This window comes from Ostrea edulis, chromosome 2 (genome assembly GCF_947568905.1).
Source record: "Ostrea edulis chromosome 2, xbOstEdul1.1, whole genome shotgun sequence".
Classification (NCBI taxonomy): Eukaryota; Metazoa; Mollusca; class Bivalvia; order Ostreida; family Ostreidae; genus Ostrea; species Ostrea edulis.
In genome coordinates this window covers 12,671,626-12,697,743 of record NC_079165.1, presented here as the reverse complement: position 1 = coordinate 12,697,743, position 26,118 = coordinate 12,671,626, and the positions used below count along the sequence as shown (strand labels likewise).

The 26,118-nt window shown below is 34.3% G+C and overlaps 1 protein-coding gene across 1 annotated transcript; it reads left to right on the top strand.

Moving 5' to 3' along the window:
* On the top strand, nucleotides 1-26,118 carry LOC125678872 (adhesion G protein-coupled receptor L1-like). Its single transcript, XM_048917631.1, has 23 exons — nucleotides 1-28; nucleotides 1,898-2,166; nucleotides 2,599-2,764; nucleotides 3,190-3,300; nucleotides 3,543-3,646; nucleotides 5,157-5,363; nucleotides 10,962-11,030; nucleotides 11,176-11,335; nucleotides 11,523-11,654; nucleotides 11,746-11,836; nucleotides 11,933-12,059; nucleotides 12,686-12,744; nucleotides 16,038-16,167; nucleotides 17,810-17,919; nucleotides 18,613-18,712; nucleotides 18,917-19,067; nucleotides 19,170-19,236; nucleotides 20,259-20,322; nucleotides 20,452-20,546; nucleotides 23,715-23,844; nucleotides 24,047-24,088; nucleotides 25,017-25,130; nucleotides 25,287-26,118. Exons 1-23 carry the CDS (start codon nucleotides 1-3, stop codon nucleotides 25,842-25,844), a joined length of 3,084 nt encoding a protein of 1,027 aa, XP_048773588.1. The 3' UTR covers nucleotides 25,845-26,118.

Sequence of the window (26,118 nt, the reverse complement as noted above, 5' to 3'; positions counted from 1 at the left end):
ATGCATCGGTGTTTACGGAGTGTCACTTGTAAGTGTAAACAAGGGCTGTTTGTCAAGCGGATTTCATTACATATATAATCGGAAATACCAGTGTCGACCGAGTGTTTGAAGATCCAAGATGAGTCGGTACTGACGAAACAAGATAGACGACTAGACTTCTTAAACACTTTCAGTTTTCAGAAGATGATAATGTGCAATTAGATGGCCATCTTTAAGGCTTTGTTTTGTCGTTTTGTTTTGACACTAACCGACTCGATAATAGGTTTTTGCGGTGAAACAGTGTTTGTATGCAACGTGGAGTTTAATTTGCCTCGCTACCGTTGAAGCTTAGAAATTGAAGAACGAAGTTAAAGTCACCGAATACATCTATTTAAATTGACACACGCTCACAAACTGATTGAAATCTGTAATGAAAAGGAAGACATTATTTTTTATGACGAAAGCAACGTGAGGATCTATTAATATAAATATTCTGTTTTATGGTTCGACTACCAATACATATCCGCTTAATCGTAGAATATTTCTAATCAATTAGGAATTCACATTCAGAAACATATCTCTTAACAATATCTCTCCAGGTTTACAAGTTTGAAATGAAACCATACGCATCAAAATTGTCTGAGAATTAGCAAGGATAAAGAGAACAGAAATTCAAGTCAGAGAGATCATTGAAGAAAACTTTTATTCCAAGGAATTGTTTCTTATTCATTCCTAAAAAAACCCAAAACACACACACACACACACACACCAAAGAACCAGGTAATTGCTAAGCTTAGACAGTAACGTATATTTGTTATATCCTCTTCCATTTCAGAATCTACCCACAATGGTTGCCAGGAACAGCGGGTGTTTCGTAGTCATACTTTATTTACTCATATTTGTGCCACGCATTTTCTGTGGTAAGAAACAGACTTCAGACTTTGCACTGTTAAATGAAATATTTCTGAAATAGTAGAATATTTCCAATGCTATTTTATTATTTCATCCAAATGAAATTGATATGAATGTTAAAAGAAAGGAATCTAATGTGATTTTGCCAATTGGTATTCAACATAAAAATTCTACAAACAAACCTCTACAGCATATCGTAGATATTTGCTTAATTCGAAATCAAAAGTCTGCAAGTAAGTAAATAAAACAGATCCTAAATGTTTGATTTCTTCCGTGTAAATCGTTGGTAGGTTAAGGTACAGAGTCGTGTAATGATGTCGTACTAGTTTTACTAACACGTTGTGTAGTGTTGTACAAAAGTTAGTTAAGTTTAACCGACAGATAACGTTTAGTTAATACTATATAGATGTAGGAGTTAATTAATGAAAACTGTTACAGTTAACTCACCTTAGTGCAATTGGGTCCTGAAATGTAACTTAACCCCGCGAACATGCATCTATTGAATTATTATACAGAAAAACATTGTACTATTTTCATTAGGTGTATATTTTCATTTAGTGTATTCAATTTTATGGATCTCCAGAAAATATATCATGATGGATGATTCGGGGAGGAACTATGGAAGCAATTTTTTATTTGCATTTTCATATTCAATTTAAACGATACTATTGCATGACGAAAATCTAGGAGTGAATAGAGACCCCTTCACACTCCAATTAAAATCAGATCCCAGGACACGTTAACAATAACTACAATAGATTACGCAGAGTATACGGCGCGGATCTAAGAAGTCTGATTTTAATTAGATTGGACCCCTTCACGGGATCTGTTTATGTTAATGTTCACACGTATATCTAATCTTCAACTTTTCAACATGCTTCATTCTACAGGAGCTTTATATAAAGTGTAATAATACAGATTTTAGTATGGAAAAAATATATAAATGCCAACGCGGTACTCCATTCAAATGTCCAATTCTGCACGGGTATTGTTTTTTCAAATACAGATACCTGCAACAACGACATTCTGCAAAATACTCCCCCTTATGAACTTCACTATAACACCACCGATTTCACAGAAAGTATCTTTGGTTCATATGTGTCAGTGAATTATACTAATTATACACTCTACGAGGGAAGTGGAACTGTTTTTCACCAGTGGGACATCAGAAGCCCAGAAAACACTTTGATAAATATACTCTCCTTCCGGGGTTGGTCGCATAACCTGAATCCAACAGCCGACATCTCCTGCCAATTGCGTAAAGGGAAATTACAGGTCAGTAATTAATTATCTTCCGTTGGTGGCAGGCCTTGTATTGATTGTCAGGATATGTGTTACCTTGTGCCAATCAAGATGTGGGTCTTTCCGTCTGAATGTTTATCTACCCCCTCTATTTCATGAACTAGAACCTAATCTGATTGTTCAATACTAGCTCAGTTAGGGGACATATTGAGAGATCGGGGCAACATGTAATGATTTGAAAATGTTTAGCTTTCTTGATAATGTTTGTTTCTTCTAACGTTCATTGGAAGTTCACATAGAATTTAGTTTAAGAAATTACTACGGTGAAAATAATATGCAGTTGTTACATGCCATTTTGAATTATAATGGTAATTTGTACATAAAGAGTTAGAGATTTTTAGATATTATGGGTTTTGTTTATATTCTTAGTTGATTGATATACATGTATCTAATACCATTGCATAGGTGGTGGGTCTGCAAGGTCGGCAAGGGCCTTTCTGTAGAGCACCTGTTCACGAAGAAGATATCCTTTCCTACATGCCCACTTCATTATCAGCAACGAATTCATTATCGATCCAGCTGCAAGTTGATTCAGCTTTTGAGAACTCCAACTTTACTCTGCAATATGAAGGTAACCACCAGAACTGACAAACACAAAGCAACACTAATACAACACAACCACCACCACACAACAACACAACACTAACACAACCACCACCACAACAACGCAACTCTAACACAATACAACCACCACCACACAACAACACAACACTAACACAACCACCACCACAACAACGCAACTCTAACACAACACCCACCAGAACAACACAACACAACCACCACCACACAACAACACAGCACAACAACTAACACAACACTAACACAACCACCACACAACAACGCAACTCTAACACAACACCCACCAGAACAACACAACACAGTTGTTCATCAACACAACATAACACAACACTACAACAGCGACACTGATTGGATTACACTATTTCTTATCATTTATCTCTTGATTTGTTACCATATTGCCATGTTTCCTACTTACAGTCGGAAATTATTGCGCTGAAGAAGAAACCATCATAGATGACAGCAGAGTTCATTGGAATAGAACATTGCTCTGCAGAGAGGCAATAGCACCATGCCCACACTCAGCTGAGGGTAACCAATACTTCTTGTATTATTTCAGTCTATTCTATATAATGAAATTTTCAAACATATTGCCTATGTACAAATTAAATGGTTGAAAATTACATAAAAGTACATTATATACCACTGAACTGAAATTGAACTCATTGTCAAAAATGACATTTACAAAATGTTATGTAGTATTAGATTTCATCAGCACAGGATATATAACATTCACAATAATTAACAAATGTAATTAACGATAATCTCCACAGGTTACATGTTACGTCATTGTCGAGATCGAGACGGGGATCCTACCTGGGGAAGACCGAACTTGGAGAACTGTGTCAGTTTAGCTGTGAAGAATATCTTCAGAGAGGTATATGGATTATCACTCGACAAATAGTGATTGTTTCTTGTGGAAGTTTGCATGTTTTGGATTCCGATTATCGATATTTTGTATCTTTCGGGAATAAATGGTCAGCTTGTATACCATGATGCTGAATTAAGATGTCCAATGTTTACAAGTCTCCTGACCTCCTGTACATTCATATTTGTGTTCGGTATTTTGTATTTACAACTCTATATTTTTATTGCGTCATTTACATAATAAAAGTTTCAATTCAGATGGTGTTGGGTTTTTGCCTGCCTCAGACAAAAACAGTCCCTTTGTCGGAACATGAATAAGAATTGTTTCCTTAGCATGTTTATACTGTGGTTACTGTGCCTACCAACAGCAGTTTAATGTTTGTCATCTTTTGCATTGCTGCTTTGAAGACTTGTAATGATCAACGATGTGTGGAGAAGGCAATATGCCGTGTTTATAGATGTATCGGTTGTCACGGGTAAGGTAGTTTGTGGTTTTACGAAAATCTTATTTCACTGGATTGTTTCAATATTTCATTTGATAACCATGCTTCGTGGTGCATTTGGTTACGCGGTTTTCTTGAATCACAAAAACACGTGATCAAATGAATAAGTGAAGACAATGAACAGTGATCAATTTCATAATTCTTAAGAAGAATACAAAATCAATAGTAGAGCACACACACGGACCCCTCGATACATCCGAAGTGAAATCAGGGGCCTGGGAGAAATAATCATTTCCTGTTGATCGGTCACACCCGCCGTAAAAGCCTACATATTGATCAGCAAAATGGAGTGATCGCTAGTCAAAATTAGTATGTAAGAACGGCTTAACAATTGGTATGAAACACGTCAGACAGCATTCGACTTAATGACAAGTTGTATTTGTAAATTAAAAATTAAAAAAACTGATCATACGCAGAATATACTCTCGCGTTCGAATTAGTTGGGAGATATAAACGCTATATGCAGGTGATAATGGAATATTGCTATATACATGTAGATATGGGAAGCTGACGATGGAGAAGCTGAAGTCATAAAGCTGAGTTGTTCGTTTGCCGTTAACATCTATGCCCAATAAAATATAAAAAGTACAAAGTAGATTTGGAGGACTCTTTGACGTCTGGTATCTCGACTTCTCCGGGATACATGTATGAAAGAAAATAAGTACGTTAATAGATAAAACGTCGTCGATATATTTAATTGTCGAGTTGAAGGCCACAGCAAGATATATTTCATCTTCCAAAACAATTGTAGTGTAGTTTTAGAATCTAGGATAGGTACGGTAAGTCATATTCATTCGCCCATTGTGTCCAGGGGGTCAGTTAGATGCGTTTAAAACTTAAGCGTGATTGTGAAGAATTTCATCTTTTGAAAGGGAACTTGGAGTACAAGTACGATAAGTAGGATTATCTATTGTGGAAATGAAGTTCGTATAAAGTGTAGGTGTAATACTGAGAATTACAAACAACGACAATGTTGTTACAAGCTTTGTATTGAATTTCACATGATATTCCTTTCAGGCAGAATCACTCCGAAATCAAACAGTGGTATCCTCAATGTCAATCATTAACGTCACTTCCAGTCTTGCTGACATCATTTCTCAAAGAAAATCCAATACATCCCTCTACCCAGGGGATCTGACAGAGGCAACTCGGACCGTTGTAACCATTTCTGATGTTACGGCCAATGCATCTGTTCACGACGCTTCTCTTTTAGAAATAGCCAAGGTAACTGTAGCCTTAGAAACCTTTACCTATTAGAAATAGCCAGGGTAACACTTTCCTGTTAAATATAGCCATGGAAATCTTAAATATCTATTAGAAAAATATAGGCACCTGACGTATGGATGTTACATGTACTCCCCCCCCCCCTTTTTTTTTTGCGGCGATAATGTCTCTGAAATGTGTGGATTACTTGTCTATCCCATCCCTCTTTCGATTTATGTAATCGTTTCATACTTTTTAGCTCACCTGAGCTGAAAGCTCAAGTGAGCTTTTCTGATCACCTGTAGTCCGGCGTCCAAAACCACTAAGCCAATTTCAACCAAAGTTGGAACAAAGCATCCTTAGGTAAAGGGAATTCTAAATTGTTAAAATAAAGGGCCAGGCCACATTCCAAGGGGAGATAATCAAGAAAAGGTAAAAATAAAGTAGGGTTATTTAAAAATCGTCTTCTGAAGAACCGCTGGACCAGAAGAGCTGAAATTTACATGAAAGCTTCCTGACATAGTGCAGATTCTAAATTGTTCAACTCATGGCCCCCGGGGGTTGGATGGGGCCACAATAGGGATCAAAGTTTTACATACAAATATATAGGAAAAATCTTTAAAAATCTTCTTCTCAAGAACCACTGAGCCAGAAAAGCTGATATTTACATGAAAGCTTTTTGACATAGTGCACATTTAAGTTTGTTCAAATCATGGCCCCCGGGGGTAGGATGGGGCCACAAGGGGGGAATCAAAGTTTTACATACAAATATATTGGAAAAATCTTCTCAAGAACGACTGAGCCAGAAAAGCTAATATTTATATGAAAGCTTTCTGACATAGTGCAGATTCCAGTTTCTTCAAATCATGGCCCCCGGGGGTAGGATGGGGCCACAATAGGGGATCAAAGTTTTACATACAAATATAGGGAAAATCTTTAAAAATCTTCTTCTCAAGAACCATTGGGCCAAAGAAGTTGACATTTACATGAAAGCTTTCTGACATAGTGTAGGTTCAAGTTTGCAAAAATCATGGCCTCCAGGGGTAGGTTGTGGCCATAATAGGGACTAAGGTTTACATGCAAATGCATATGGAAAGTCTTTAGTTATGGGTCAAGGTGACTCAGGTGAGTGATGTGGCCCATGGGCTTCTTGCTTAAGCTTTAGAGATTGGCCTTCTACCGGTATCAGGTATAATAAAATACCGGTACACAAGGTAAGAAACAAATAATTGTAAACAACGGCTTCGGGGCACATTTTCCAAGCAATTGCAATGTTTTGTTTTTTGTTTTTTTGTTTTTTTTTCCTTTCAATATCTTTTATTTCTAGCTAACATACATTTGATATTGGGGGGGGTAATGTCTCCGCAGAGACCCCCGAATAATCCTCACATAGGGTGCCAGGGGCTCCATGGATTGGATATATGTATATATATGTGTTAACTATACATGTATGCATATTTAAGAAATATATCTACATGATATCAAACAGTATAGTTGATAATATTGTTTTTCTTTTACAATTAAAGATTTACATGCTAGATAGCAATATTTTTCAACTAAAAAAAAGCAAAGTATATTTAGGTGTCAAAATTATATCAGTATGCAAAATCTAATCTACTTAATACATATAAAGCAATGATTGATCCATATTGTTGCAGGGGAGACACAATCACAAACAGTTCACCACTCCCCTAAAAACAAGTACTGAGGAACAGGTCACCCTCAAGTACTGGTGGAATGCTATTGTTGGAAACTGAATATCAGATACATAGTATATACAGATTATTGCAATACATGTGTTATAATATAAAGCATTAAAGTAACAAAGAAAGTCTCTCAAATAATTTGTGATCTAGGAAATCGTACTTTGATTTTCTTAATGTTAAGTATGTTCTATAACAGTCTAATTTAACCTGTATCAACAGATTATTCACACTTTCAGTTTTGTTTTCAAGTCTTAACATCATTTTACTTTTGTAAATTCTGAAAGCAATATATGAAATCACAAAGTTAAATGTATGCACTTTAGGATTATCTTCATGAAAAAAGCCGAGAACAATATGTTTCCATCGAATGTCAATTTCAAGCACCATTTCAACAGTATTCCATATCTGTCTTACATTTTGACATTCAAAAATTAAATGTGCATTGTTTTCAATGACATCAGCACAAAATGTACAGTTTCTATGAACATCTTTTTTCCATTTGCTAAGTAGATAATTGTTGCATAAAAGATTGTGCAAAAGTTTGTAGTTAAATTCAGCAACATTTTTATCAACAACTTTACATACATTATTTCTATAAATATTAGTCCAGTCTGACTTTTCCAACATAAAAGTCTTTTCCCACATACTTTCCATATATGATCTTTGAAACTTGTCATCAACAAAAATGTCGTAAAAGAATTTACAAGATTTGCCAATTATAGATTCAATTTTTCCATTTTTAAATAAAAACACGTTTTCTTTTTCTATATGGTATTCTGTCTTATGACTTATTTTATTAAAAACATTTCTTAGTATTTTATATTCACACAACCAGTTATGTTTGTTTGTAAGATTTGAAAAATCAGTAATATCCTTGAATCCAATTTCATTAAACAGATCATCTACTTTTAAAACACCACTTTTCATCCAATTTGTAAAACAAAGTGTCTCATTTTTATAAGTAAATCTTTTATTTTTCCAAATATTTTGGGAAAATTGTAATGTTGTCGAATTGCCATTAGCTTCATTGAAATATGTAATAATTTCTCTATAAAAATAGGGTATGTATTTATGTAACATTCCACTTTCACTCAAAATTGAGTCGTTTGTCTTTAATAGATAGTAAATATCATATTGATTCCTTTGACAGAAACTCTGGAAAAAGTCTTTTAATTTATGGTTACACGATATTATTTTTGGGATCCATGATGCTTTAAGCGCTTTGAATTTGGATTTTAAGTCAACTATGTGTATTCCTCCTTTTAGTTTATCTCCTATCAGGGTGTTTCTTTTAATCCTGTCTTTCTTATTCCAAATGAAATTAAATATTATTTTATTTATTTCTTTGATAAATTCATCACCAGGAGTTGGTAATAAAGTTGCTGCATATACTAATTTTGATATTGCCAAAGAGTTTATTATGCAGCATTTTCCAAATATTGTAAGTTTTCTGGTTCTCCATGAATCTAATAATTTTTCTATATCTCTTTGATACCGTATCCAGTTTTTTTCAAAACACTCTTCTTTACTATGACCAATGTGGATACCTAATGCTTTAATTGAATTTTCATTTACTTTCAGATTAAGAATTTCTTTTTTTGTTCCTTTAAGCTTTCCTAATAATAAACATTCTGTTTTATCTTTATTTAGTTTTAATCCTAAATGTTTACAAAAAATATCAATTGTGTTTAACGCTATTTGTAATGATTTTTCATTCTTAATAGGAATCGTACAGTCGTCAGCATGCTGAACTATTTTTATTTCTTGTTTCATTTCTTTGATCTTAAACCCATTTATATCTTTATTTGATCTAATATTACAGGCAAGGACTTCTGCTACAAAAATAAAAAGCAGGGCAGACAATGGACAACCTTGTCTGATTCCTCTATTCATTTTACACGTTTTAGAAATCCATCCATTATTTTTCACTCTAAAAATAGGGTCTTTGTACATTATTTTTATCCATTGCATAAAACTTGCACCAAAATTAAACTTCTCCAGTGTTTTAAACAAAAAATTCCACGCCACCGAGTCAAAAGCTTTCTCAAAATCACAGAATAACAAAATTTGTGGGTCATTTGAGTTTTCACAATATTCATATATATCAAGGATAGTCCTTGCACTAAATCCAATAAATCTGCCTTTAATATAAGCAGTTTGGTCTTCATTGATTAGATTATCAACTACTTTTTGTAGCCTTCTAGCTAACACGAATGCTAAAATTTTGTAATCTGAATTTGTTAAGCTAATCGGTCGATAATTTTTTATCTTATCTCTTTCTCCCTTTTTATGCAGTAATGATAAAAGTGAGAGCCTTTGTGTAAAGGGCATATTACCAGTTTCAAAAGTGTATTCAAGAGTTGCATAAAAAATGTCTTTAATTTCATTCCAAAAGGTTTTATAGAATTCATTAGGAATTCCATCCATCCCGGGTGATTTATTATCTTTAAGATTCATTACCGCTTCTTTACATTCTTGAAGAGTAAACATTTCATCGCAAAATAATCTTCCATTTTCATCTAATTTTTGTTCAATATTTACTTCATTTAAATAATTTTGTATTTCATTATCATCAATGTGCTTTGATTCATATAGTTTGTCATAAAATGAACATATTTCATTTAAAATATCATTATCATTATAAACACTTTTTGTTTTTGTTTTGCAATTGCAATGTTACCTAAAGAATTTTAGTGAGCGGCAGTTCAGGGAGATGTTGTAGTACAAGTTTCTTCAACTTCAAACTCATTTCATCTCTTGTATTTGTCACAATCTTGCATGTAATGATCGGACGCTGCTTGTCTTCCACTGACAGTCAAAGCGGAGGCCACGGAGTTTGAAATGAGTAACACATACTTCAGGTGCCTGTGTTAGAAATAGCCAAGGTAACGCTTCGTTGTTAAATATAAACATAGAAAACTTTTATCTATTAGAAATAATCATGGTTACGCTACCCTGTTAAATATAGCTATAGAAACCTTTACCCATTCTCTCACCAGAGGGCTTGTTTCGCAAGCTTCACTTACACCTCTGTCAACGCTTGGAATCGCGTGACAATATAATCACATGATATAAACAATCATTCTCGATTCCTTTCCCTTTAAAAGGTGGCAACAGGTGATACATCAGCCTCTTTTCATAACCCACTGGCACTTTGATAAGTACATATTTACCATTTAACAGTTTGTCTCTTATTTTACAAGTTTTAACATCCTTTCTTAATTTTGATTCCATGTTTACATTTAAATCTCCACCACGTGAATGTTTTACATTCATACGCATATAACGAAGTAGTTTAATGGAGTGTGAATTTTATTCTGATTTCAGATACTTTTTATTTCAAACGGGTCAAGCGATTAGCGATACTTCTATGTCTCTTAATAACGCAGACAAGTTTGTTTTCTTAATGAATGATGTATCTGTCCAACCATTTTTAGCAAAGACAGTATAATATGTTTTATCGTCGGAAACAATGTGAACATTCCACGTACATGCAGTTTATTAGTTTATCTCTCTATTATTATATGTACATGTATATGATGTAGTTGATCAGTTTAAATCTGTTTATCTTTTATATGACAGTAGTATTATGGTATGTATTTCAATGATAGTGTCTCATAAGTCAATATGGCTGGATACCAATACTTTTAATATTGGAACATTGTTTTTTATATAAATGAATTGTATGTTGGTATTGTATTGGTATGTGACACGTTAATAAGATATTTCTGATTCTGGTGATGCGACATTGCACTGAATTGTAGAATCACGTGTGTCTACCTGGGTTTCTCATTTCTGGACAGCAAAACGTTGATCAATTATATATGTACCTGTGTTTGGTTTTGTACAACTAGATCCAAATGATGAGATAACTGCGTCAGTAATCTGATAGGGATGCTCGTTATATTTATAGGGATACGGAAAGGCAGTGAACGAAATCATTGATCCTGAGACGACAAGCATGTGGAAAATACTAGAATTTGTGAGATTTTTCAACAATCATTCTGACTTTGTGGTATTGCAATTATCAAGAGTACAATTAATAAAGGGTGGCCCAGTAGTTGTATACAATTATCTTATTAGTTTTCCTAACTTTGATAATTATGTCCTGTGTTTTTTGTTTACAGTCAACTGTTGAACGAAAACTCATCAATATTCTAGATGCAGTTGAAAATCTATCCTCGCACATTGCACGAAAGAAAATTTTGTTAATGAAGAGGAGAGCTACTCGTTCTATTACAAACTACACTCTGAACGACCGCATTAATGTTACACATGATTACTTAGGTATTACAGATTTATAAAGAACCTGGAATGTAAAACATAAAGCAAAGTTTTGATAAAAAGATGCCGGATTGTAAGCCTACATGTAATTAAATAGATATGAAAACGACTGTTAATTACATCATGTGGTGCATTTACTTTTCGTTTTCAGGATACGGATAAATGTAATTGTTCTTGGTCTGATTTTTAGATTTTGAAATATCCTTTCACGAGAGAGTTGCAATCTGTGAAGACACGATAGATTTAACCGTCGGTCCAACCATGTCGGACAAATTGATTTTGACGTCATCGGTGTTTAAAGCGGCCATTGGTTCTACGAAAGGTTATCTAAGTCACAATCCTTTCCTGAGTTGAATTTCAAGAATACGGTATATCAATTTGCAAACAGTATATGATATATACAATGTTTACAGATAAATACATTCAGCTGTACACAGGACGATTTCCAACCATTCCAAACATCTTGTCCTCAGCTGCAGTGGAAGAAACCAAATACCAATTCACGTACGTCACAGAGATTCCGCAATTGATAGACTTTGAAATGAATGCAGATGTTTTACTAGCGATTGAAATTGTACATGGAAAGTTTTAATGTTGTAGAAAACCGAACATCTCCAGGCAGAGCCAGTTCATTAATTCCGATATCGTATCAGTTAGAGTACTGAACACGCCGGACTCCGCTTACCGAGACCTCAGTCAGCCTATCTCCATTATATTCCGTGTAGAGGTGACGTAGTCATATATAGATCATACCATTTATTCGCTCAAACCATTCACAATGGCACATGAGGTACAAAACTTTAATTTTGTAATTATATAAACAATATTTCCAAAGGTATAAGGGACTTCCGTGGCCGAGTGGTTAGAGCATCGCGCTCAAAATCACACGGCCTCTCACCCCTGTCGGCGCGGGTTCGAATCCCGCTCGCGCCAGTAAGTGAAGAAGTTTCCCAGTTTACTTTCAAAAGGTCGGTGGTCTCTCCCAGGTACATTGTATCTGGGTTCTCTCTTCCACCAATAAAATTGGGCGCCACCAGATATCTGAAAAATTGTTCAGTGCAAGGTGAAGATAACGAACAGAGATCAATATCAGTGTGGCGGAAAACATCAATCAATCAATCAATCCAAGGGTATAAATATATAAATAATGCATGCATATATATATATATATATATATATATATGTTCTCCATTATATTCCGTATAGAGATGATGTAGTGCTATATATCTCCATTTTATTCCGCGTAGAGGTGACAGTCCTATAAAGCCTCGCTGATTACTCTTCGTAGTAAATACTCAACCAGCATGCATAATTGTATTGATGAATTATTCATGATTTTGATTTTATTTGTAGAACACAACATGGAATTCGTCTTTTCATAGAACTTGTGTCGCTCTCAATGTGACAGATGGGTAAGATGATCAAATCATTCCATAACCTATACGATTTATATAGAGGTCTTATCTAGAACAAGCACCTAACCATTTTCTGTAATATGTTTCATGGTTGAAGTAAACTTTATCACAGGACGGGAAAGTAAAAAGAGAAATTTTTAAGAACACATTGCCAATTTCACCTCAGCCGCAGACTCTTAGGACATCTGCAGGTTAAACATGCTCTGGTGTACACATACAAAGTCTTACAAACCACTGGTCCATTTTGTCATACTGAACAAAATCATTGTAGGACAGGGAATATTCAAATACATTCAATTGACCTCTTTTTAAAAAGTGAGAATTGTGGGGATGTCACCATGATAAGAAAAAATTCTTTTCGGGGGGGGGGGGGGGGTATCGTACAATATTTTTGTGATGTGTAGGTATTCTTTTCTTATAACGGATAAAACTCAACACTCAAATTCAAAAAGACATTCATCTGCAATTTTTGTTTCATTACATAAAACACATAATCATTCGGTCTATGGTATACTTACTACACCATCAGCCAGTCTCTACTGGGAGTTGATGGTTCGTGGTGCGAAATTTCAAAAAGATACCAGTGAGTTTCTTAGAAAAAAAAATTCAAGATAGGTTTCCAGACCAACACTTGTTTTGCAAATTTTGTACATTGAACCGTTGGAAGAAAAACCCTATCACTTGACCATGTCTGGACAAATTGATCCTTAAGACTTTGTTTTACAGCGTTTGTTATCCATTTTTCATTCACAATACCTTGTTCATACCATATACATGTATGTTCAAAATTCTATATCGCCAAACGCTCGGCATCAGGTGTGAATGTCACGGGTCCTCGGAGATTACCTTAAAAACGGATGCCCCGTGTCACAGTAGGTGTGGCACGCTAAAGAACACTCACTGCTCAATGGCCGTAAGCGCCCAGCATAGGCCTAAATTTGAAGCCCTTCACCGGTCTTGGTGACGTCTACATATGAGTGAAAAATTCTTGAGCGAGACTTTTAAGCAAGATACAATCAATCAAAATACTATGAATCAAAATTCTATGAATACATTCAAACCGTGGATTTTTAAATGTGCCTTTATACATGCAGTACTGGGTATATAAGTATTTGAAAAGAACATTAATTTACTTTCTTGTTTTCATGACTAGATGTTAATTTTACCCAATAAGAAATAATTCTGGAATACACATTAATATGTACAATGTACAAGAAAACGTCCTAAATACAGAGAACCTCGGTCTCTCAATTGGCGACAGAATTTTATTTCTATTATGAATTATGTCGAAAGTTATGCCAGACGATCGGCTGAATATGAAAACGAAGAACTTGATACATTGTCAGAATGGATTAAAAGTGTAAGAAGAATATCAAAATCCCGCATTAGACCCATCAAAACAAAAATACGTACCATCTATCCTTCTGTGTTTAGTAAACCAGAAGTGATACAAGAACTAGATAGATTACGTGAGGAATATGAAAGGTGAAAGTAACGAACTGATCAATCTCATAACTCCTATAAGCAATACAAAATAGAGAGTTGGGGAAAACACGGACCCCTGGATATTCCAGAGGTGGGATCAGGTGCCTAGGAGGAGTAAGCATCCCCTGTCGATCGGTCTTACCCGCCTTGAGCCCTATATCTTGATCAGATAAACGGAGTTATCCGTAGTCAAAATCAGTGTGCCAAGAACGGCCTAACAATCGGTATGAAACACGTCAGACAGCATTTGGCCCAATGATAGGTTGTATTGGCAAACTAGATCGTTATAACGACCATATAATTTGAGAAATGCTGACTTCAATCGAGACTGTTAGAACCCTAGGACCATCAACGTATTTGTCAGTAGCGTGCTTCGACTTAAAAACTGGCCATAAGGAGAACAAGCTCTTGCGTATCGAACCAGTTGAGAGATATAAACACCATATGCAGGTGATAATGGAATATTACTACCTAAATATGGAAGGTGACGATGGAGATATGTTTTGGTTCCAGCTGACAAAGCTTGTAATAACATTGTCTTTGTTTGTAAGGCTCATTATTACAACTGTATTTTAAACGAACTTGGCATTAATTCCACTTTTGGCAATTGTACTTGTACTCCAACTTCCCTTTCAAAAGATGAAATTCTTCAAAACCGTGCTTCAGTTTTAGAATTATTTCATATCCCAGTCAATGGGTCGGATGAATATGAGTTACCGTACCTATACTGGATTCCTAAACGTCATAAAAACCCTTGCAAACAGACACATTGCTGGATCCAGTAAATGTTCCAACAAGCCCCTATCTTTGCTTCTCACGAAAATATTAACAGATGTGAAGGAGAAACTCCAAACGTACTGTACGACTATATATGCTAGAAGTGGTGTAACTTTTAGTAAAATTAAAATCGCAAAATTTATCTTAAATCAACAACATCAAAACTTAAGACCTTTCATCTCTTTACACCACCATTCCTCGCAATAAATTAAAGACTAGAAGTTTTGACATCGTAGACAGTTGCTTCTTCAAAAATGGAAAACGGAATCATTCATATCTAGTGATCAGTCATCCAAAAAAGTCTAGTCTTGAATTCATCGTGAGGAATGGTCGTGTAAAGTGCTGAAAAGTCATAGGTTTTGATGTTATTGATTTGGGAAAAGTTTTGCAATTTCAAGTTTACTAAAAGTTCTGTAGAATTTTTAAGAATATAAAATTAAAGAAATTGAGCTTTGTGATGCAATACTGTGTTTATGAGTTTATATCAAAGAAGGATGTTGTCTTCTACGGCGCGTTTTTGATTATTATGACTGTACATTGTAGTCAAAGTATACAATGTATATCACCTAGTTATATTGATATTTTGCTACATGTTTTTATGTAGATAATCGCTGGATGCATATCTAATAATTATGTAAATGTTTTACTAGTTATGCAGACTATCGCTGTATGTATATTAACTAATTATATTGATATTTTACTAGTTATGCAGACTATGGCTGGATGTATATTAACTAATTATATTGATATTTTACTAGTTATGTAGACTATCGCTGGATGTATATTAACTAATTATATTGATATCTTACTAGTTATGCAGACTATCGCTGGATGTATATTAACTAATTATATTGATATTTTACTAGTTATGTAGACTATGGCTGGATGTATATTAACTAATTATATTGATATTTTACTAGTTATGTAGACTATGGCTGGATGTATATTAACTAATTATATTGATATTTTACTAGTTATGTAGACTATCGCTGGATGTATATTAACTAATTATATTGATATTTTACTAGTTATGCAGACTATCGCTGGTCGCCTGAAGGTTGTCACTTGGATGCTAGAAGAAGCAACATAACTCATGCCGTTTGTGTATGCTCTCACATGACCAATTTTGCGATTCTTATGGATGTGTTTGATGTTCAGGTACAAACTACAGCAATTCTGGAAATAATATAATTTTATTAATTTTTTGTACACAGTTCTTCCAATTTACTCTCTACTTTCATGCAATTCACATACTTACGAATAAATCTGCAGCCACTTGTATATCATTGAAATTTTACTTTCATATTTGCAAATAGTAAATTTGAAACCAAATCATGACAATAAATGACAACACCACAGAATAGCAAAATTTATTCACATGGAAAGTATCTCCGCGGATACAAGCATCTTTTAATTGTCACTTGGATTCAGTTGTACAGAAGTGTATTTAAAGAATCGATTCAAAAACAGAAATGGCCGGGTTGCGTTAAGATATTTTATCTATCATAGGGATGGCAGTACATGGATTCAAATGAAATATATTTTAAAAAAAATTAAACTGAAGTATTTATGGTAGAGAATCAATTATGTAACGCTTTTAAGAAGTCTACCCGAGAGATGCCTTGGATTTTCGTATGCATTTAGAATAAAGCCAGATTATGTAGATAGCCTTTTTACAAAACATACTGGAAACATGAGATTAAATGTAGAATTTTTCAAAAAAACAGAAGCTCATTAATATGTCATATGCATATCTTCAATGTTTTATAACATCTATAATGTACAAAGTCTGGAAACAAGTTAAGTAAAAGCTGTGAGAGGAGTTGGTTACACAAAGTAGGTACCATGCTTAAAAAATGACAGAATTAATTACATCATGTACATGTAACATTTTCAAAGAATGTCCGATCACTTCCAAAAAGATGCATGCACATTTTCAAGGTGTTCATAACAACTGTAAAAAGTTTTAGGAGTGTCAAGTTAGAGGTATAAAAGGAGTTGACTGCACAAAATAGGTATCGTCTATTCACGAAATGCCTAAAAAAAATGACAAAGTTCAATTACACGTAAATTTTTCGAAAAATGTCTGATCACTTTCAAAAAGCTCATCTTCAATGTATCCATAACAACTGTACACAGTTTGAGGAATTAGTTAGAAGTATGAGAGGAGTTGATTACACAAAGTACCTGTAGATACCCTATAACAGGAGTGACCACCCTTCCTCCCGCCCGCCATTCACCATTCTATAACCCGGCCAACTAGTATTGATCTCACAGCTGTTGTGATATGAATGCGATCATGTCAGTTTGCATGTATGTGGATAGGTTAGCCAATGTACATGTACAGTCTTATGTACAAGTTAGTCAATGTACATGTACAGTGTATGTATAAGTTAGTCAATGTACATGTACAGTCTTATGTACAAGTTAGTCAATGTACATGTACAGTGTATGTATAAGTTAGTCAATGTACATGTACAGTGTATGTATAAGTTAGTCAATGTACATGTACAGTGTATGTATAAGTTAGTCAATGTACATGTACAGTGTATGTACAAGTTAGTCAATGTACATGTACAGTCTTATGTATAAGTTAGTCAATGTACATGTACAGTCTTATGTACAAGTTAGTCAATGTACATGTACAGTGTATGTATAAGTTAGTCAATGTACATGTGCAGTGTATGTACAAGTTAGTCAATGTACAGTCAGTTATAGTAACAACTGCTCATGCAGCAGTGCCCACAGATAATTGAAAGATGTTTCGTTTTTCAAGATTAGAAAGATTTTCTTGATTTAGGAAAAGATTGACCACGACAATTCCTTAATACTGACCATTGTGACGTATGCAGGATGCGGGCTGTCTATACTGGGGTGTCTCATCACTGTCATCATCTTCGAATTTTTCAGGTAACTCGTACTATATATAATTTCGATTCCACTATCACGAATTTGTCCATCATGTCTACTAGATCTTCTATCAAACATATTCTATCTGCCTGACCTTAAACGCTCAACAAACACGACTTCGATGTCACTAGCTGAATTTCCAGATTGAGAATGGAAAGAATAAATTATCATTTAATTAATAACTTTTAAATTGATGATTTAATTTATAACGATGCTGACTGGATAAAGAATAAGTGTGATTTCTTAATATAAAAAATTATCCGGGCTCAGTAAATCTACCTGACCTGAACGCACAGCCATTTTGAATTTACCCTAGTGTTGTTTTCATTGTAACGTATATGTACATTTTATTCCTACGCGCCATTTCAAAAGCGTTAATTAAAGTTTTTTGATGAGAAAAATTACTTATTTTGTATTTGTTTCACAATTTAAAAACATAATTAAATGCTAAGAAATGAATCTTATAATTCTTATAATACTTTTCTTGATGGCAGTATCATAAGGGAAAATTGGACGCAAAACTTAATCAACGCGCTACGCACTCTGTCCAATTTTCCCTATGATACCACCATCAAGAAAAGTATTCATAAGATTCTCTTCTTAAATCATGAAATGATTTGCATATTTTTTTTCTTTCTCAGATTGTGAAAGGGAAGAGTAATTAATAATGAAATAATTTGTATTTTTATCCAGATTGAAAAAGGAAAGAATAAAGATTCATGAACAGCTTGCAATAAGTATCATTATGGTACAAATCATATATTTGGTGGGAATAGACCGCACAGAAAATGAGGTAAGTGCTAAATACATAAATTCTGTTTTGATATGATGTATTTTTATAACTTTCCATGATACTATAGCATAATTTCTGACCTCTCCTCATTTAGAACTTGATTTCTAGCTGTAATTGTACCATCAATCCACACCCAGTATTTGAATGAAGTTTGTCTCTTCTTCACATATTCACATTTCATAAGCTTTCTATTCTTTCTCCTAGTATGTCTGCATGTCTATGGCTATTTTGCTGCACTACTTTCTACTGACCATGTTTTGCTGGATGCTTGTGGAGGGATTCCATCTTTACATCGTATTGGTGCAAGTCTTCAAGACATACAGGGATTTCAAAAAATATCTAGCGTTCGGTTGGGGTAAGTTAATATAGGTGTTGCTAGGGGATGACGTATTCTGTTAAATCTCTGCAAGGATTACATGAAGAAGTGATGTTGTATTTATTTCTCAATTTATTTCAGGACTACCTTTGGCAATAGTGGGAATATCAGCAGGCATATTTCATGACGAATATGGTACCAAAACAGCGTAAGCAGGTTTAACATCGATTGGTATCTTGCTTTTCTCACATTATCACCAGTGTGAGATCGACTTTACCCATGTGAGACAGCCATGTGAGATTTTTCTGTCTCACACTGCTGCGACGTCATATATTTTCTATGATTTACGTTACACGGTGAAGATTTACGTTACACAGTGAAGTAAAAATATTTTGCGTTATCTTTAAATTTTAATGTAGTATAGCTTTCTGGTGGACAACCTTGGGTTTTTTAGTTTACACTTACAGTGTAAACCATTTTCGGGTATGCTCTTTCTGCCTATCTAATTAGTTTTTGCATCGAAGTTCAAATGAGGATTTTGATAATCTAAAATTGTCTGAAAGATCCTAATTTTATGCACTAAACTGTAGTTAAAATGTGAGAAAAATAATCCTTCATTATTTACTCGTGTGGGATAGGGAAATTCCACCTCTGGAACAAGATTCGCTGTCTAGCACTCGGCAAAGCGAATCTTGTCCCCTCTGTGGAATTTCCCTATCTCACACTCGTAATAATGAAGGATTCTATTACATGTAATCTCCAGTTCAATATTTTTTGATTTGTAATGACATGTATATTATCATAAGTTCGTTGTTTTGACAATTTTTGTTCAAGACCCGAGTTTAATTCGCTATTCTATTTACATCAGCAAAATTTAAAAAAAACTGAAAATAGAGTACCATTTTCCTTTTCAAAAACAAAACGCAAAACCATAAATGAAGAAGTGAAAATAGCGAACAGTGATCAATCTCACAAATCCTATAAAGAATACAAAATGAGTAGTAGAGCAACATGGATTCCTGCACATTGCAGAGATGGGGATGGGTGCAAATTCACTGATTTAGTTTCTTATAAAAAATGAAACAAATACCATACGTCTACTGAAATACTTGATAAAATTCAGTCAACATGCACATGAAACAAAAGAAACATTAAAGACATATCTAATCATGGGATAATAATTCTCGTGAAGTACGCTTTTGGGTCACACAAAACTTCTATATTTTGCAGATGCTGGCTGACGCAGAAAGTTTTGCTTGTGGCTTTTGTGCCAGCTGTGGGACTTCTGATCGTGGTAATTTCTGAAATTCGCTTTTCAAAATGATATCAAATTAAATTCAACTTTATGAATATCTTATTAACTTTTGATATTCAAACATGCATACGTATAATTGTGAGTGATTTTGTCGTTGGTTCTATTCAGCTGAACACCATTGTTTTGTTCGTCGTACTGAGGACTATGATGCGGTCCATATCAGTGTCCGCGAAAATAGGAACGGAGGAGCGGTCAAGTGTGAGGTCAGCAAAGAAGTTTGTACTGGACTAAACTTTTACATATAACGCACGGGCAATTATATAGCGTGGAAACGAATTTACTTTCAAAATGTAATTCTAGATATAGGGTGTGCCCATGCAAGTCCGCCGATGAAAAAAATAACAAACCAATTTTATAAATCCATCTGTATTCTAACATACATGTATTTGTACATAATCAATCTACATTACTACCAAAATTCATCCCAAAATTTCGCGTATATATGCAGATTTCAATTTTTTAAAATGTCTTTTCCAGTTGTATACTTTACTTACAAACTTGGGTCCTGGCATTTTACTATTCAACACAATGTTTGTGCATTGTAACAAGCAATTACAAATAAAACTGTATGTAGTATGTGCAATATTAAATATAATTTTTAAGCTGCATTCTTTATCTCCATTCAAAAACTGACGTCCGTAATACATGTAGCTCTAAGCGACTGAAAATTTTGTGAAGCCGTCTGCACTTTCACCTATCACGGCCATTTTGACCGATGTAATTACCCAAAAGGACTTTATTATTATGAAATGTCAAACACCTGTGTTAATGGGACAAATAGACAAAATAAGAGCTGTGTAACTTTACAAAGACCGGCTATTAGCATTAACATAATTTATGTATAATATTGAATTGTCGTTAATGAAAATTAGTATTTGAGTCTCTGAATCGCTTGGAGTGCTTTCATCCTTTTTTATATAAATAAACGAAAGGGTCAACATGGCTGCAATACGTGAAAGAGCAGAAAGTTTTACAAAGTTCTAGTCACTTAAATCGGAGCTATTACGGACTTCAATTTATTAATTTGGATATGAAATTCAAGTCTAAAATGGCTTCTAATGTTTGCACATTCTATGCAATTGCTAAGTGCTTGATGCAATTCACAAACATTCTGATTAGTTACAGTGTCATGGCTCGGGTAAATGTCGAGTAAAAAGAAATTCGAATTGATTTCTGTATATCTTGCATGGGAAGTACAAAACTTTTTGGAATGAACATTGGTAGTAATGTAGATTGGTTATGTGTGCATTTACTAGGATACCGGATAGTATTTTACACCATTTTTGGTTGGGTTTTGTTTTTTGTTTTTTTTTTTATTATTTTACTTTCATCGGCGACTTTGGGAACCATATATTTAGAACTTTATGCCATTACTCTTTAAACATAAATTCGAACCCGTGCGATGTAATTGCCAGTGATAATTAATTCTTTCACTTCTTCAAATGAATACCGATACGTGTACTAATAAAGCACTATATTCTATCATTTAGACGCTGTGAGAGAACACGAATGTAACTTGATTTATAAAGTAACTATTTAACTTTATGGACTTTCACCAATCTCAGGACTGGTCTGAAATGTAACTTGATTTATAAAGTAACTATTTAACTTTATGGACTTTCACCAATCTCAGGACTGGTCTGAAATGTAACTTGATTTATAAAGTAACTATTCAACTTTATGGACTTTCACCAATCTCAGGACTGGTCTGAAATGTAACTTGATTTATAAAGTAACTATTCAACTTTATGGACTTTCACCAATCTCAGGACTGGTCTGAAATGTAACTTGATTTCTAAAGTAACTGTATTTAACTTTATGGACTTTCATCAATCTCAGGACTGGTCTGAAATGTAACTTGATTTATAAAGTAACTGTATTTAACTTTATGGACTTTCACCATTCTCAGGACTGGTCTGAAATGTAACTTGATTTATAAAGTAACTGTATTTAACTTTATGGACTTTCACCAATCTCAGGACTGGTCTGAAATGTAACTTGATTTATAAAGTAACTGTATTTAACTTTATGGACTTTCACCAATCTCAGGACTGGTCTGAAATGTAACTTGATTTATAAAGTAACTATTCAACTTTATGGACTTTCACCAATCTCAGGACTGGTCTGAAATGTAACTTGGTTTATAAAGTAACTATTTAACTTTATGGACTTTCACCAATCTCAGGACTGGTCTGAAATGTAACTTGATTTATAAAGTAACTATTTAACTTTATGGACTTTCACCAATCTCAGGACTGGTCTGAAATGTAACTTGATTTATAAAGTAACTATTCAACTTTATGGACTTTCACCAATCTCAGGACTGGTCTGAAATGTAACTTGATTTATAAAGTAACTATTCAACTTTATGGACTTTCACCAATCTCAGGACAGGTCTGAAATGTAACTTGATTTATAAAGTAACTGTATTTAACTTTATGGACTTTCACCAATCTCAGGACTGGTCTGAAATGTAACTTGATTTATAAAGTAACTGTATTTAACTTTATGGACTTTCACCAATCTCAGGACTGGTCTGAAATGTAACTTGATTTATAAAGTAACTGTATTTAACTTTATGGACTTTCACCAATCTCAGGACTGGTCTGAAATGTAACTTGATTTATAAAGTAACTGTATTTAACTTTATATGGACTTTCACCAATCTCAGGACTGGTCTGAAATGTAACTTGATTTATAAAGTAACTATTTAACTTTATGGACTTTCACCAATCTCAGGACTGGTCTGAAATGTAACTTGATTTATAAAGTAACTATTCAACTTTATGGACTTTCACCAATCTCAGGACTGGTCTGAAATGTAACTTGATTTCTAAAGTAACTGTATTTAACTTTATGGACTTTCACCAATCTCAGGACTGGTCTGAAATGTAACTTGATTTATAAAGTAACTGTATTTAACTTTATATGGACTTTCACCAATCTCAGGACTGGTCTGAAATGTAACTTGATTTATAAAGTAACTATTTAACTTTATGGACTTTCACCAATCTCAGGACTGGTCTGAAATGTAACTTGATTTATAAAGTAACTGTATTTAACTTTATGGACTTTCACCAATCTCAGGACTGGTCTGAAATGTAACTTGATTTATAAAGTAACTGTATTTAACTTTATGGACTTTCACCAATCTCAGGACTGGTCTGAAATGTAACTTGATTTATAAAGTAACTGTATTTAACTTTATGGACTTTCACCAATCTCAGGACTGGTCTGAAATGTAACTTGATTTATAAAGTAACTGTATTTAACTTTATATGGACTTTCACCAATCTCAGGACTGGTCTGAAATGTAACTTGATTTATAAAGTAACTGTATTTAACTTTATATGGACTTTCACCAATCTCAGGACTGGTCTGAAGGCAGCTGCGGTGTTGCTTCCGATTCTAGGTCTAACTTGGACGCTGGGGTTCTTCTCGATTGATTCCAAGGAAACGCTTGTTTTTACCTACTTCTTCACATTCCTCAATTCTTTACAGGTAACCCCCCCACCCATTAGTATAGTTTGCTCTTTCAAAATCTTCTCTCTCTCCCTCTCTCTCTCTCTCTATTTTTTTTTCATTAAGAAACTGTGCCTACCCAAGACATACATGTATCTGATTATACATGTATATATACTCAGTAATTCCCCCTCAATACATAAATCAGAAAAAATATACTTCCTGTTTTTTATTTACCTAGGGTGTGTTCTTCTTCCTCTTCCACTGTCTAATGAGTACCGATGTAAGTATATCTAACTGCCACCACTTATACCATGCTCTATATACAGTGTAAATTTTGTAATAAAAATCTATTCATTACTTAGTAATCATTGTTTAGTAGCAAGAAACAACTTTAGGTGAATTTAAATCTGCGTGAAATCATTTTTCATTGTGTATGGACGAAAATAACGCGAGGCGAAAATTTCACTGTATAGAGTGCACGTAATAAGTTATATAGAAATACGACATGCGTGAACTTTTAAAAATTATGCGGGAGTATCCGAGGATATTTTATCCCAACCAATAATATATGTTTATACTTTCTAATAAATGATGAAACTTTAAAAGTTCTACTAAGTGTATTTATTTTAGCACATGACTGAGTACAATACAGATGTATCTCAGCATTATCACATGACTGAGTACAATACAGATGTATCTCAGCATTATCACATGACTGAGTACAATACAGATGTATCTCAGCATTATCACATGACTGAGTACAATACAGATGTATCTCAGCATTATCACATGACTGAGTACAATACAGATGTATCTCAGCATTATCACATGACTGAGTACAATACAGATGTATCTCAGCATTAGCACATGACTGAGTACAATACAGATGTATCTCAGCATTAGCACATGACTGAGTACAATACAGATGTATCTCAGCATTATCACATGACTGAGTACAATACAGATGTATCTCAGCATTATCACATGACTGAGTACAATACAGATGTATCTCAGCATTAGCACATGACTGAGTACAATACAGATGTATCTCAGCATTAGCACATGACTGAGTACAATACAGATGTATCTCAGCATTAGCACATGACTGAGTACAATACAGATATATCTCAGCGTTATCACATGACTGAGTACAATACACATATATCTCAGCATTATCATTCCGCTTTTGATTTATGTACACGATGTAGGTGAAGACTGCCTTTGAGCGCAGATCACAAAGGAAGAGCCGGTCTAGTTTATCAGCATCTCTTAGGAAGTATAACAAAAGAGACAGGCTAATCAATAACCAGAAATCCTCCACGGTAGGTCCACCGCTATGTTTTATATACTTCTCTGTAAAAACTTATTGTGCTTTTATTAACTAACAAAAGAAGATGTACTTCAAAATTTATGAATAGAATTGAAGTCTCATCCAGAACCCTATATTTGGGATTTTTTTTTTTATCTTAAAGCTACAGTCCGACACCTCTACAACTGAAATATCTATCTCGAACAAATCAACCCCACCCACAAATAGATTATCCCAGAGCGAATCAACCCCACCCACAAATAGATTATCCCAGAGCGAATCAGGCTGGGAAAACTACGGATACGACCATCCAACTGAGTTTTTTACTCGCTCATTCAGCGACGGAATCCCCACGTGGAAGAACACCAACAATTTACGCGCCCTTCACATGCATTATCAGACGGCAGATGACATCTACTCCAAATATAGTCTCCATTTGAAAAATTTTGAGCAGGATGTCCCAACACCCATTGAAGACCTCTACAACAAGCCGCTGAAAAGGAGGGACAGGGAAAATCATGTCCATTTCAATGACGACATGGAGTTGACAGCTAGAAATAGCGGCACGCCCGGTATACCAGGGGAGCATTCATTGAACTTAAACCGTCCCTACATCAAAAGTGATAAAAACTGGTCAAAGAGCTTTCTTGCTGAAATTCAGGAAAAGGCAAATAATATCAAATTGAGGAACACTTTAGCGATTGAAAACGGACAACTCCAAGCCTAGGGGGAAGTTCAGGGCGTCATTTAATCTCAGTGAACAATATATTCATAAATCTAACTCAATTTTCACATTGTTTATCAAATATTTGCTAGGAATTGTTTTCAAGCTAAATGTCACATTTTAATCTCATTATTACTAGGTCCATAATTTCCATTTCAAGATGTTGTCCTCTTAGCTTCATTTCATAATGTGCACATACATCTATGCTCATCTAGAATTTCATTCACATCGTGAAGACTTTAATAAGCTACTCACAATTAAATACTACGCTATTCGT